We start from the raw sequence: 15184 nt of genomic DNA, 5'->3' as shown, positions 1-15184 counted from the left end.
AAAGTGTCATTCTCGGTTACTTCAAGGGCAACTTGCCACTAAAACAAGGTCTGAATGTCGCCAAAATGCAAATTTCTTGACAACATCAGTGAAACCAATTGAACATTGGAGGCCTTATGCAGTCCCCTCAGTTACATAAAATATGAAGTACAAGATCTGCTTCAAATAACAGAACTGTGTGTTTAAATACAAGCTCTTGCATTTTAAGCAAGTTATAATTCTTAATATACGTGTCTTGGAAGGATTGCTTGTTTATTTAAGAGAAGCTGCATTTTCCCTTCCTCTTATCAAAGTTCGGAAAATTAAAGGACAGACATCATAATATAAAATGTTGGTACCCTGAACAACGCAAAACACAAGCTCATTTTTCCCATTATTAACCAATGCTGTGCAATTTCATCCATCCTTACAGAAGTCAAATTAAAAAGCTCCAAGCAGAATTCAAACTCACTCACAGAGTTTGGTCCAATCCAGAAATTTTCTTGCTGCACAAATTTAACATTTTCATAGACACCTTTATTTCTTAAAATCTGGAGAAAGCAAAAAGAAAATTTTGATTTTCACAGTAAAAAAAACATGAAGCAAAGCCAGTCTAATGTAAAGTAAAAACAGAACCAACAGTAATAAAATACAACTGAATATTGTCAGAGGTAGGTCTGCTCCAGAGTGGGTCAGGAGAGAGCGCAGGGTCTACCAGTAAGAAGGACCCACCAGAATGAGCCAAGATGTGCTGATTCTTCAGTATCAGAGAATACCAAAGGCACCAGGAAAATGCAGTTCATTTTCACCTCGTACCAAAGCCTGAGGTGAAGGTTTCAGTGAGAGGTGGGCTGCTTTGGCGTGGATTGTGACCACAATTTAAATTATTGAACTGAGAACAAGATTCTTTTGCTGTTGATCAAATACTCACTGAATCTACAGTTTCATGTTGAGAAAATCCTATTGGAGCAATTCCATAGATGCAGACCGAAAGGCTAGTGATCAGAGTATGCACAAATGTAATCCAGTATGTGAAAAATGGCCTGAGAGGAAAAGAAACCCACAGTTAGTGAATGGACACATTGGTGCGAAGCAGCTGTTTAAACATCTAACAGTGCAGCTCAAGTGCAATTTAGCTCGCATCAAATTAAAACAAGGCAAGGATGCGGGCAAACATGGGGGACTATCGGGAAACGTGGTGGATCTTGAGAGTTGAGTGGCAGGGGCTCATTCCAATTGCTTGCTTATGCTACCCGTCTGACCGTGTTGAAATCACCATACCAACTGAGAGATTGGTGATTCAATAGGAAGGTATCATTCTTGGTGACTTAAAACACTTTAGCATGGGAGCTGAGCTATTATGATAAAATGTTGATGAATAATAAAATAGAACTGAGTGGAAGGCACTATAAATTGTAGATTCCGTCATGTTGGCTGGGAAATCCTGTGCAGGGACAACCGATTCTGAAGGACAAGGGAAGAAATATGAAAACAAGAGAAAGCTGCCATCAGAGGGAATAAGAGTAGAAAGATGAAACACCCTTTACTTATCCATATCTGTACCGAGTGGTGCCAGGACACTGTCTTCCCCTCAACCATCAGATTTCTGAATGGGCAATGAACCAAAGACCTCACTTTATCCTATTTTCTCACACTATTTTTTCTTCAAGTGTAATTTATAGTAATATTTGCATTCTAACGCTGCAGCAAAACAACAAATTTCGTGGCAATAAGTTCTGATTCTTCTGCGCAGTTCCAGTCTTTCAGCTGGAAGAAAAATATCATTAAGCTTGAAAGGGCATCAAAAAGATTTGCAAGAACATTACCGGGACAGGGGAGGATTAATTAGAAAGAGAACAGATATGCCAGAACTTTTTTTCCTTGAAGAATAGGAGGCTGAGGGTTGATTTTAAAATCATGAGGGGCACAGGGAAGTAAGTGTTCGTTTGCCCCAGGGTGGGGAAATCTAAAATGAGAAGGCATAGATGGAAGGTGAGAGGAAAGATTTAAAAGGAATCAGAGGAGCACATTTTTCACACAGAGGGCGGTGGGTAAATGGAACAAGCTATGATAGAGGAAGTGGTGAAAGTGGGCACAATTGTAACACTTAGCAGATGTTCAGACAAATAGATGGCTGGGAAAGTTTTGGAGAAATGTGTGCTGAATGCAGGCAAATATTCATTGGGGACATTGGGCCAGAGATCCCATTTGCGTATTTTAAACTCTACTTTTCCACAAAGCAACAAGTAATGAATGTGGGAGCGTAGAAAAAGGAATGTTGCCCAGGAATACTCCCTTAAAACACAATAACAGGCTATCAGATGAGGTAATATTCTATTGCAGGTATACCCCGCTTTACGAATACTTTACACAAGTTCGCTTTTATTGAGAAACCTGTGTTTGCTATCCAAAGTAAATTTCAATGGATTTTTCACTTTTTCGAAAATAGCCTTCAATAGTAGTGAATGGGTCTTCGCTTTACGCCATTTTGGCTTATGAAAGGTTTCATAGGAACGCTGTATTATCATAAAGCGAGGCATACCTGTATTTAAAAGCAGTTATAATAAAGCAAACTCATAACATCAAAATCATTTACGAACCCAAGTCAAACTCTCCTTACCGATGATCATCCATGTTATCTATTTGTTTCTTCACATAGCTGTCTATTCGCTTGCGGTATGTCCGATTTGTGAGCTTTCCCACCATCCCCAGTCCGTAGGGTCGCTTTTCCTTGGCAAGCAGTTTTTTGACTGGTATTGCAATACGCTGACCCCTCCTCTGTCCACTCACGCTCACCACCTCCTGCCTTAAGCGGACCTTGGGCTGAGGAGGTGCACCTTCTTTTTGCTTCCGCCAACCTCGCTCCGATGGGCTGAAAACAATCATCCGTAATGATTACTTTGTCTGGGTTACCATAAGTGTTTGCCTAAGTAACACACCTAGTTCTAGGAGAAGCTGCAACTAAGGATCACTCCAAGGGGATCAGCCATTTAAGACCAGATGAAGGAAATCTTTCTCTCTCAGAATTGACAATTTTTGGAATTCTTCCACTCCCTGGGCAATAGAAGTGGAGCCTTAAAAATATTTTAAAGGCAGAAGTAGGTAGATTCTCGATAAGACTGTGAAAAGTTACCACTTGTAGTTGAGCTCACAATCAGTTTGCCATGACTTTATTAAATGGTGGTGCAGGTTTGAGTTAAACAAGAAAGCCTGTAGATGACGGGATAGAGGGCGACACATAAACCTGTTGGAGAAACTCAGCAGGTCACACAGCATCTGCAGGAGATAAAGGGTAACTAAGGGCCCGGGCCCCTTCGTCACATATAACCCTGTATCTGATGAAGAGCCCAGGACTCAAACGTTGGTTACACTTTACCTCCTACAAATGTGGCATGACCTGTGGTGTCCCTCTGGCAGTCCTCCAGCGGGCCTGCAGTGGTCCTCCAGCGGGTTTGTGTATTGAGGAACAGGACAGTCTACTCTGCCGCTAATTCATATGCAAAAACATGCACCCTACACAAATGCAAGCATTTGCCAACCCAGGCACGCGTTTAGCATGTTTCAAAGTGCAACTTTCACATTTAATCAACTTGGGTCTTTTTTTTTCCCCCACAAGCAGGAGGTGAAATGTAAGATTTATACTTCAGAGGCATATTTAAAGCAAACTGTATTGAATGGATTTTAAAAATTACCATAAATGAAGAGGGATTTAACATTCTAATCGAAAATTTGGAACCGCTCTCCTGAAAATAATGCATCTGTTAAATTTGTTAACCTGTCCTCCATCACATCCATTGGATTGGAAAGTTTCTCGTCATGGATTGGCCTAACATTTCTGTCTTTGTACAAGTAGGCCTGGGCATATATTTAGTACAGGAAGAGAACTGAGGTGGTAGTGGCAGTGGAACACTGTGAGCAGCGTGAATGGGGGTTTTCCCATACTGATTGGCAGATTGCCTTTCCAATTCTTCAAATTAGTTTCCCTGACCAAATACCACCTGATTAAAGAGATGCCCATCTTGAAGAGAAAATGGCTGGCATCTCAAAGGTGCTGACCCCTATACGAGCACATTGGAATGGGGGACAGTGGTCAGTCGTCAAACCTGCAAACGCCAAGAGTCTAATGCATAGAGTTGAACCTCTTTAGTATTCAGAAAGTAGTTCAACTCTACCTGTTCCACCAGCACAGGACATCAATTCCTTTAATTGTCCTATTGATCTGGCTTTGCCGACCTTCTCGTTGAGAATTCCAGTGATTCACCACCCTCTGTGATTAAAAAAAATTCCCATCTCTCTTAGTTTTAAATGAAAACCTCTCCAACTAAATGCATCACCTCATTGGGGAATCTCTGCTGCTTTAGCCGGAGGATGGTGATTCTGTGGAATTTGTTGCCACAGGCAGTTGTGATCATTGGGTGATTTAAGGCTATTGATTGGCCAGACCATCAAACGCTACAGGGAGAAGGCCGGGCAGTGGGGCTGAGTGGGATTTCTGTACTTGCGTCTTATGGTCTCCGGCAAGATTCTTTCATTAGTGGAAACATATAGACATCTCCCTCGTCCTGCGCCTAAAGATCCTGCGCGTTTCAATAAGATCTCCCCTCAGTCTTCTAAACTTCAAATAAAGGTTTAATTTCTTTAGCCACTCATGATTTAATTTAATGGAGAGGTGAGGGGCGGGGGAGCAGAGTGAGAATGAAATTTAATTCAACCAACATTTTTCCCCTGAAAACTTTCCTCTCATATTTTTGGAAGGAATAAACACAATACTCTACTAAATCTATTGAATATGAAATGGTATACATTGGGACAGACAACAGTTAGCCATTGTCTCTCCATCCAAATCCAAATTGTATATTTTTATATCATTTTAATGAGAAATTATCGAAATGTATGATGCAACTATAAGAAAATGGAAGAAAATATATTTTTCTGATCGGCTTTTTACCTTTTACATTTGGAGTTAATCTTCACAGCTACTCATTAGTCAGAATTTTCTATTCCACAAAGCTGACAGAAAAGCTAAAACAACTTACAGCATTAGGTGACTTTTCTCAAGTTCACTTTTGTCCAAGGCACTGCCGGTCAGATCAGACTGATCCAGGGAATTGCCTTCGGTTTCCTTTGCAGTAACAGTTTCTGCGGGCTCAAATACCTCATCGGGATACGTGGACAGCTCTTCATGTAGGACTCCTTCCTGGCCAAAAGAAATAACAAATTCAAAGAGAAAATCTCAGCAAATTCTATGATTAGCACATCATAATCGTCACATTAAGATGTATCTCGAAACCATCTATATTGATCGAGGCTCTCCACATCGCCAGGTGATTTCACATCAAATTCCACGCAATGACAGCAAAACATCCAAAGTGCATCACATGATGTTAAAGCCCTCATGTTACGTAGACCATGATAAATAGGAGTTTTAGATATTCACTCAGTTCCAACGACCATAGCATTGCTCATTCTTGCACAATGCCCACCAGATGGAGACACTTCAAAACAAACCCTGGCTAAGCCCAGTGGACCCATTTCCATCCGCTAAATCAGCTCTCAAACAGCCGAGGCTGAACTAACTATTCTGAGAAACTGAAAGGGAAAGCGCAAGACGTTCTGGAAAAAAGCCATCTTGAACTGGGGAATTAGCCATCTGTACCCTGTACCCAACTAAAAACTTTTATTAATATAGTACAGCTTTTTGGTCAATTTTCCACATTTGCTATTAATAATAACTATGAAGGGTCTGCAGAAAAATCAGTGCATTATTGGGAGTGTCCTCAGGTTAACACAGGATTACATTTGTTGCTTTTCATTCAATGCCTCCCATTACTATACATCAAATAGTGACCTCATTACATTCGTGCGATGGAATTCACCTTAAATCATACTATTGTACAGAACCAATCAGTAGTGTTCTTGACTGTAAACCATCTATCCGTCTTAACAAGTCGAATCCATGGTGACTACCTTGGGGCAACAACAGTGGGAAAAATCCGGGATACGTTGACATTCATCATTTCTATGGTAACACGTGAGCACTATGCAATTCTTTCCTGCTAGAAGCCACAAAACACCAGTGATTACTGGCTTGGTTCTGGTCCAAAGAGCTCATCTTTCTGTAAGAAAACTGGTTCAGTTGATAACTCAAAGCAAAATGATTTCTTAAAATGGAGATTTGCCACTTTACGGAGACAAGAAACGAGAGATTATGAAATATGGAGCAAAAGATAAACCGTTGGCAGAACTTAAGGCAGAAAGAGACATCTGTGAAGGCAAAGAAATGGTCAACATTTCAAGTTGAGACCCAGCATTTGGACTGTGCAGAGGGAAGAGAGCTCTCGTAGGTGATGGGTGAAACCAGGTAGGGGAAGGGATAGGAAAGGGAGGAGAAACCCAAGAAAAATAGATAAATAGGTAATGGGCAGATGCAATCATGTGGGAGAGGGACAGAAAAGGCAACAGTGGGAGAGGGATTGGAGGATTGGGAAAGGAACACAGGGGCAGTTGTCACATAAAATTGGACACAATATTCATACCATTGGGCTGTAGGCTCCCCAAGAGCGGCTGTTCTTTTAGTTGGCATTTGTCCTCACTGGAATAGGATGAGGGAAACCACATACAAATGAGAAGAATAGCACCTCATATTCCACTTGGGTTGCTCAAAGCCCAAGGCATTTAATGCTGGGATCTTGTTCACAAGCACCACGGTCAAGGAGACACTGACAGAGCATCTTTATATCAACTCTGGTGGGCTTTTCTAACAGGGGACTGTGGTTTTGCTGAACGCTTCTTGCATTGTTTATCTCCAAGGATCGTTATTTAACGGCCACAATGGGCCATATGGTGGCTGTGCCCAAAAGTGCTGGACAAATTCAGCAGTTCATGCAGAAATTAAATGGCAGCGGACGCTTTGGGCCTGAGCCCTTCAGAAGTGCCAAAAATCAGGCAGGCACCTGAACAAATAGGTGGGGATGGGGAAGAGTACAGACAAGAGGGAATAGGTAGATACATGCGCAAGGACAGAAGAGGCTGAGAACTGAGAACTCTTTGATGCAATACCTCGAATTGTGTCTCAGCAATCTCCAACCAGCTGCATCACCCTCGACCTATCCCGTTCCTGTTAACCTCCTCCCTCAGTCTCGCCATTTCCCTCATCCTTGTCTCCATTCCTCTATCTCCTCTCCTTCCTTCTCATATCAGAGGAAAACCACCATTCTTAGCCCTCATTCCCCCATCACCTCTCAGCTTCTTTCCCTTCGACCGCTTCACCTGCAGCCACCTATTACATCTTACCTATCAGTCTGTGTTCCTCCCCTTCTCACACCCCCCCCCCCATCTTTTTATCTGGGCATCAATACTCATGAATGCCTCACATCTGCAGATTTCCTTGCATACTTCCTTGCCGATTGATGAAGGCATGCAGCAGAGCTGATGGCTCCCGAAGCACTTCAGGACATGCTAAGCAACAAAACATTACACACATGTAAAAAGGAAATAACCCACCTTTAACGTGCAATGATATTTCACTTCTGCACAGTGCAGACAAGGTCAAATTCATTGTTCCTCCCTAATTGACGTGGAGACGATGGCGGTGGGTTACTTTTTTGTTAAATTGCCACAGTAACTTTGGAGAAGATGTTCTCTCTCACAGTGCTGCCGGCCAAGGAATTCCAGAATTTCAGGCCAGTAACAAGGGAAGTTGAGTTTCTTACTTCCAAGTCAAGGTGGTGCACAATTAGGTGGAGACCCTACAGGTGATGGTGTTCCTCTACACCTGCAGATTTTTGTCCCGCTTAGTCGTAGAGGATGAAAGTTTGGGAGTGAAACACAACATTTTGCAGACGATGAAACTGCAGTTAAAACACAAGAGTTGCTGGAGGAACTCAGCTGGTCTCGTAACATCCAAAGGAGGTGAAGGTATGTTACTGACGTTTTGGGCCCCAAGTCCTTCCCCGAGAGTAGGAGCAAAAATAAAGATGGGCATCTGTGTTAAAGGCTGGAGGGAGAAAGTGTTTTCAAGGGGAGCCTGAGTGCATAACTGCAGTACAGGTACGTATTTTTTTAAGAAATGGTAATGCCATTGAATATCAAACATAGGTGGTTAGATTTTTCCTTTGTTGGAGATAGTCGTAATCTAGCACTTCTGTGTCACAAATACTATTTGCTGCGATCAGTCCTTGCCTGAATGCTGACTCGGTCCTTCAAAAAAAAAAAATGGCAATACCACATCTACCACCTCTGTGGTCTTCAAATTTAAAAATTCATAACAATCAAATGAGCATCCGTCAATGGATCCCCTTCTGAAAGATGATAAAAGACTTCTTTTACTTTATGGACTTCTATTTCAAACAGGAGAATGCTCCAGTTTTTAGACAGAATTTTATACAAGGCAGTGAATCAGGGTGAGATTATTTAACAAGCAATTCAGTTAGTCTCATTCCTTCCCTCCCTATTTCCCTGGTAACTTTTTTTCTGTTTCAAATACAAATCAATGGATCTGTATCAGTGCATTTCGGGCAACGGTTCTAAATTTTAAGAAGAAGATTAAAGATTTTCACTTGAAATAGCCCATTTCCCACTAGTAAATGTTTTGTTTAAAATGACATGTCATATAAATTCACAAAAATTAAATGTGGGAGGTTTACTCAGTGGGACTCGATTCCAGTTCCACCTGCTTTTAATTTACTCTGTAGTTCCATCAGTCAGCACTGATTTGCCCTTGCTGTTTAGTTTTCTTACTTAATTCACACTGAGTATTCTTCGAAGTTGATGAAAACAGCTGCACGCAGCAAATGCCTCCAGCAACAAAGATTGAAGCCAGCACCAAATAATGACAAAATGTGCTGCAAATTATTATATCAAATGGTCTCTCTTAAGGAACCTCACCCTTGCGAAAAATGAGGTATCCAACTCATCCGGGAAATCCACAGTCTCCTCTTCTGCAAAACTCGCCGGAGTAAAGCTGCGCCTCTGAGCCCGTCGGTTTGTACTTTCCCTGAGAGAGCGCCCCTGTACGAGATAGGAAACTCCTGAGTTTCAGTTCAAACAACTTACAACTGAGGGACACTGCAGCAGTGACACCGAAATTTCCCAGCACTTACCAGAACATGTCCAAATCAAGTCTGACCCTTATTGGCAAGCGCAATCAATCAATCCATTTTTAAGACCACCACCAAGAAACTGATCAGAGCTCCAAAAAGGAATGTGAGTTGAACAGTTGGCGATGGGTCAAATGTTTTGTTTGGAGGTGGGGTGGGTTGTGGGGGCGGGGGGGGGGGTGGAGTTGAATGTTTAAAGTTGAGTTTTCAGTATTTTCTTTGGCCTGAACCTTTAACAGTTTCTCTTTCCACTGCTTCATCACTCTGGCATTTTCTCCTTTTGTATTGTTTGGAGACGTTCTGCTGGAAATTCAGAGGACACAAAGTTTGTGACGTGCTCCAGGACTGGCTGGTCACACTCAAAGCCTTTCCTTAAGATCGAACCAGATATGGGAGGTTTTGTTCAGTATGTTAGAGCTGGGGAAGAAGGGAGGAGAGATGTGGCCCAGTAAGAGGATCAGTGGAGTTTGGGAATGACTTTGGCTGGTGTGATCTGTAGGAAGGGTGGGGATGGGACAAATTTGAGATTACGATCAATGGATGTGGATAGAGCTGTGACAGGGTCTTGAAGTTACGAGCATGTCTTGAAGGACAGCTAGTTTAACACTTCCCTTGACCACCCCAAGCTGGGATATTAGTGCCAGCCTGGGTTCGGTTGAGGTAGGTTTCTTCTTGTCAAGCAGTGGCATGTCTTACAGACAATGAAAGCCTGGACAGTGCACATTCTTGCAAAACTCACAGGGGACCCCCGGAACAAAACTCACAGAGGACCCCAGAACAAATGCTGGGGCACAGAGTTTGCACAACTGACGCAAGTCCCCAATTGGATCACACAGCGCACAAACGAACATGATCTAGTTTCTGAGCACATGCATATGGAGCTTGCCTTGTATTTACTTAATACATTAGACATTAGCAAGCAAGCATATCAAGAACAGACTTGTTTGGGTATCAAAGGAGGGCACCAGTGTTCCTTGACCTCACAGGTGTTCACATTTCAGGTGAATTAGAATCATAGGATGTTAAACAAAAACATCTCTTTACTCTGCAAACTGGGTTTAATTGCAAGGCAGCAATAACAAGGTGCGAACATGCCAGTTAATATCATGCATTTTAGTCTGTGCATAGGGCTCGAATGTTTACTGGCCCGGGTGTTGATGCCTGATGAAAACATTGTAGAAGACTGGAGCAAAAATTGCTGAAGGAACTCAGTGGGCCCAGCTGCATCCGTGAAGGCAAAGGGCTGCTAAATTCCCCCAGCATTCTTTTTCTTTTTGCTTCCCTTTTTAATCTTATTTAACCCAGCTCAAAAGAATTTAGCACCAGTTTATTTGCTAAAACAATAAATTGCATTTAAAATGTGCTTGCTGCATCAAAAGGATTCTCTACCATATTTTAACTAAAGAATGGAATGGCCTCCAAATTAAAGGAGAAACAAAAATGGCCAATAGCTCAGGAGTTATCAGCTGCATGGTGTCCTACCAGCTCAAAAACTAGTTGCAATCTCTTCTGTTGCCTTTAAATCTGTGGCATCTGATAACACTGCAATGTCAGTCACACATATAGGGTGAAAAATGTTTTTTTTTTCTTCAACTGTCCTGTCACTAAAAAGCTATAATTGATTCCCCATATACAGTTACTCTCGAGAAGGTGGTGATGAGGTATCTTTCTTGGAAGCATTGAATTACTTCTGCTGAATATGCTTTCACAATGCTGCTGGATGCCCTGTTCCAGGATTATTCCTGTACGCCATCTGATCTGGAGCAAACCCAATCTGCTGCCAGAACTTGGTGGGTCAAAAAGTTTCAGTGGGAGAAAAAGGTCAATGTTTTGAGCTGAAACTCTTTCAAGACTGAGGAAGTGTAGGAGAGAAGTCCGTGTAAAGAAGAGTGGTGATTCAGGAACACGTGACCATATCCTCACCCATACATGTGTTATGCCCCTCAACTGTAACAAGGGAGAGGTAGCCCAACTGTCATCTCCGTGTATCTGTGCTGTTCAATTGGACTGAAGGTTTACTACGATGTTACCGGGACTTGGGGGCCTGACCTACTCAAAGGTTAAGCAGGTTAGGGCTTTATTCCTCGTAATGTCGGAGGATGAGGACCGATCTCATGGAGCTACTTAAAACCATGACAGGAATGGATCATATGAATGTGCGGAGTCTTCTGCCAAGAGCAGGGGAAATCGGCAACCAAAGGCCGCCAGAGGGTGGCGATTGGACGGAATGGGCTGCCAGACATGGTGGGTGAGGCTAGTACTATTGCAATGTTTAAGAAATATTTGGATGGATTCTTGAACAGGACAGGTTAAGGGAGAGAGACATGGGCCAAATACAGGCAAGTGCGACCAGTGTGGGTGGAATATTTTGGTCGGTGTGGGCAAGCTAGGCCAAATGGTCTTTCCATGCAGCATGCCTTCATAATATGAAGTCATGGTCATTTCTTTTTCACCAAGTCAGGATGGAGAGCAACTTGCACTTGTTCCCATGCACTTGTTACCCTCGTCTTTCTTGGTGGAACTGTCATAGGCTTGGGTGGTACACCCAAAAGTAGTCTTGGCAAGTAGCAGCAATGTCGTGGCACTCAGTGGCAAAGGGAGTCATCATTTAGGTTGATACGTGATACCAATCAAGCAAGCTGTATTGTTCTAGATGGAATCATGCTTCTCATGATATGCATTAGCTCTCCATATTTCCAGACAATAGATACAAGGTAGGGTTAGGATACAGGAACTAATTGGATAGATAGAGAAATGAGAGGATAGAGGTTTGCCTGCAGTATACATGAACAGCAACAGGCTACTCTGTAACTTGATCCTGTTTTACCATTCACATTCCTGGATGACCTGTGACCCATTTCGCACACAAACCTTTTCTCCATAACCCACAAAAAATTGAAAATGACAGATCTAAAATAACTGATCAGTACTAATTGACATTGTGCTTTTAACTTTCACCACCTTCTGCCCATAAAGTTTTCCCAAGTTTCACTCTGAAAAGGTATGGCTCTAACTTTCAGACACTGATCCCAAACCTGCAAATAATAACTTCTCCCCATCCTCGTCAGGATTCTTCGCAGTAACCTGACGACGATCAAATCACCCCTTAGTCTACCAGATTGCAGGAAACTCAGTGGTTGCTGACATCTCTCCTCATACTTGGAGTCCTGTCATCGTTCTGGTAATCCTGCCTTGCTCTCCCTCGAGGGTCTCAAGGTGTGGTGCAAAACACCTCTCGGTACCTCTCTGACCCTTAATAGAAATAAAAGGCCAATGTGCTGGCGGTTATTCTTTTGTGCCTGACTGTGACGAGGAGTCCCAATTCTCCCCTGAGCCTCCAGTGTTTCTAACTTTGTCCTGTCCTTTCTTTGGTTTAAATGACTTATTTGCTTGAAATACATATGCCACAGATTTGTCCATTTATTTAACCTATCAATATCTTCGCAATGCTTTGAAGCGGAATATCAACATCTTAATGCTTCAGAATGCCGACATATTAATGAAGTGAGTAACAAATATAATGACCAAACTTCATTCGAGCCCTCTCAAGATCTCAGAAATTAAAAACTATTCAGACAATAATGTTTCACAAGCTCTTTCAACTGCATGTGCTTGAGATGTACTTTTAAATTACATGTATTTACAAATCAACTGGCACATTTGAGAACTATTGTTTGCGGGGACAATTTAATTGATTAAACAAGTTGTTATTCCTATGGAACACTGGAGGCCTTTTGGCCCGTCTAGTCTTTTATTCTGCCACGTCCCATTAACCTGCACCTGGACCGCAGCCCTTCATACTCTATGTGCCTACCCACGTTCATCACCTCATCGGGCAGCTCGTTTCACACTCCCAACCCTCACTGTGTGAAGCTCCCCCTCATGTTCCCTTTAAACATTCCCCCTTCACCTTTAACCTATATCCTCTAGTTCTTGTCTCACTTAACCTCAGTGATAAAAGCCTGCTTGCATTTACTCTATCTATGCCTTTCATAATTTTGTACACCTCTATCAAATCTCCTCTCATTCTTCTATGCTTTAGGGAATAAATTCCTAACCTGTTTGACCTTTCCCTGTAACTCAGTTACTGAAGTCCCGACAATGGCCTTCTAAATCTTCCCTGCTCTCTTAATCTTAATGATATATTTTCTGTATTTCCATTTATGCAAATGTGGTAGCAATAACAAAGCATTCAGACTATTGATGTCAAAACAAGGCTATTGCTTTGATTCAGATCTTGAATACCCAGTTGTTGAACACCTTCAAATATATTGTGACAATAGAAACATTAATCACACAAAAACACAAACTCCCCTTACAGTAAAGAATAGTTATGAATTGTCCGACTCCTCACCTACCTTGACCAGGGCTGCTGCTGCCCTGAAACTCATTTTCGCTACAGATTCCCTCTTTCTTCGTTTGGGAATACGGTTGTACCCAGAACGAGAGCTGGTGAAGGAGCACAGGGATGCAGCACCAGGTGTCATCGGCGTATGGGGAACGCTGTAGCCGTCATTTTCATCTGGCATTCGAAATGCTCGACCTCTGGCCAGGGGGTCTACAATCTGCATCGAATTAAATCGATTTGAACGTGAAGTTGACTTAAAACACAACATGAAGTGTCCTCAACTCATTCAGTGCACATGATGTAACACAGCTGATATTCCAATTGATCAAGACCAATGGAGCCCAGTACTAGGCAGATCATAAAATAACCAATGAACAGCACTTTACCTGCTTTATGTTTCCATCCACGTCTGATAATACTCATGTCAGCTTTCACACAGCTTGCAATCAAAATGTAACTCAATGTTGTACATAGTAATCTTTTACAACACACCAGACGTTTCCATCACAATTGGACAGTGTGTTACACAAAAGAAATAAGCCACTTAACTCATTAGATGTATCAATCCACAATTGCCCAGGATCTTTTGCACCACATCGCCATTGCTTTCAAAAAAATAGGTTACATCAACTATCACAATTTTGTCTGCACTAAAATTACAGTAACTGCTAATTTTCTGCACTTAAATCTGTTTTTAATGTCATTGCACTTAAATTAGAAGTGGCACCGATGCTTGGTAGAGGTATGACTAGGGCTGACTTTAAACATTTCCCTGATGGGAATTTAATGCCAGATTAGCATGTTTCAGTTGAGGCATGTTAATTATTACATTGCAGGCCAAAAAAGATTCTTATAAAAATCCTTATTGCCAACTGCAGATATTCACACCAAAACATTCCTATTGTAAAAATTAGTGGAAATACTTGCACCAATGAAAGAACTGGAAAGTACACCAAGTATAAATTAATCCTATTCACAAAGATAAACTTTTCCTTCATATCTATATTTAACTATTCCAAATTTGAATGAAATGTCAGTTCTCAGGGATGTTTTAATCTAAAAGAACTTCCCTCATTTCCCTCCTAAAAAAATACACAATGCTAAATTAAGCCTGGAATTCATCAGTACTAGTAGTACTAGCTTGTACTAGTCCAATCATAAAGCAGGATGTACACATTGATAACCAAAAATATCCGGAAGATAATGTAGATTCTAAAGGTGAAATACAGCACAAAATGTGTGTGCTGGATTGACAATTTAAAAAAGTTTATTATACACTTCCAACTCACCCTGACAGTCAACGTTACAATGAGAGATTTAGAAATCTATGGTATCACTTTACAGGAATAGAGGTCATTCAGCCCTCTGACTAGTTCCTATCCATTGAGTCCCAATCTTTCCCTCAGTTATTTACCCAATTTAATTTTGATCAAGTGACCTTCCTACAACCATAGGAATTCACATTTCATACACATTCACATTATTCCTCTCACTGCCAACTCATTTGTCAGTTACCTAAAATCTGTCCCATTTGGCTACTGATGTTCATGCTCTCTCATCTGAGAAAAAACACATAGCTCCATTATTTTTTTTTCTTCTCCCCTCATACTTGTGTAGTCTCATTATTTAAAGACGTCCAAAGGATTCGACTCAACCAAGTCCACGCTAAAACAAATGGGCAGCCCGGTTAGCATAGCACGTAGCCTAATGCTGTTATAGCGCCAGCGACCCGGATTCGAATCGGGCGCTGTCTGTAAGG

The 15184-nt window shown here is 41.8% G+C and overlaps 1 protein-coding gene across 14 annotated transcripts in view; it reads right to left on the bottom strand.

The window, feature by feature from the left end:
• The window catches only part of LOC138747396 (inactive rhomboid protein 1-like), a 297832-nt gene that overhangs the window by 25028 nt on the left and 257620 nt on the right, over nt 1-15184 (bottom strand). For all 14 annotated transcript variants that reach the window (XM_069906559.1, XM_069906556.1, XM_069906554.1 and 11 more), the window contains 6 exons: nt 13436-13642; nt 8866-8988; nt 5016-5176; nt 2600-2851; nt 911-1022; nt 456-530 (listed from right to left, as the gene is read on the bottom strand). In XM_069906559.1, coding sequence (XP_069762660.1) covers nt 456-530; nt 911-1022; nt 2600-2851; nt 5016-5176; nt 8866-8988; nt 13436-13642 — 930 coding nt within the window. The remainder of the gene's footprint in view (nt 1-455; nt 531-910; nt 1023-2599; nt 2852-5015; nt 5177-8865; nt 8989-13435; nt 13643-15184) is intronic.

The sequence above is a fragment of the Narcine bancroftii genome, chromosome 12 (genome assembly GCF_036971445.1).
Source record: "Narcine bancroftii isolate sNarBan1 chromosome 12, sNarBan1.hap1, whole genome shotgun sequence".
In the NCBI taxonomy this organism is placed as follows: Eukaryota; Metazoa; Chordata; class Chondrichthyes; order Torpediniformes; family Narcinidae; genus Narcine; species Narcine bancroftii.
The sequence above is the reverse complement of the archived record's forward strand: the minus strand, read 5'-3'. Positions and strand labels throughout refer to the sequence as shown.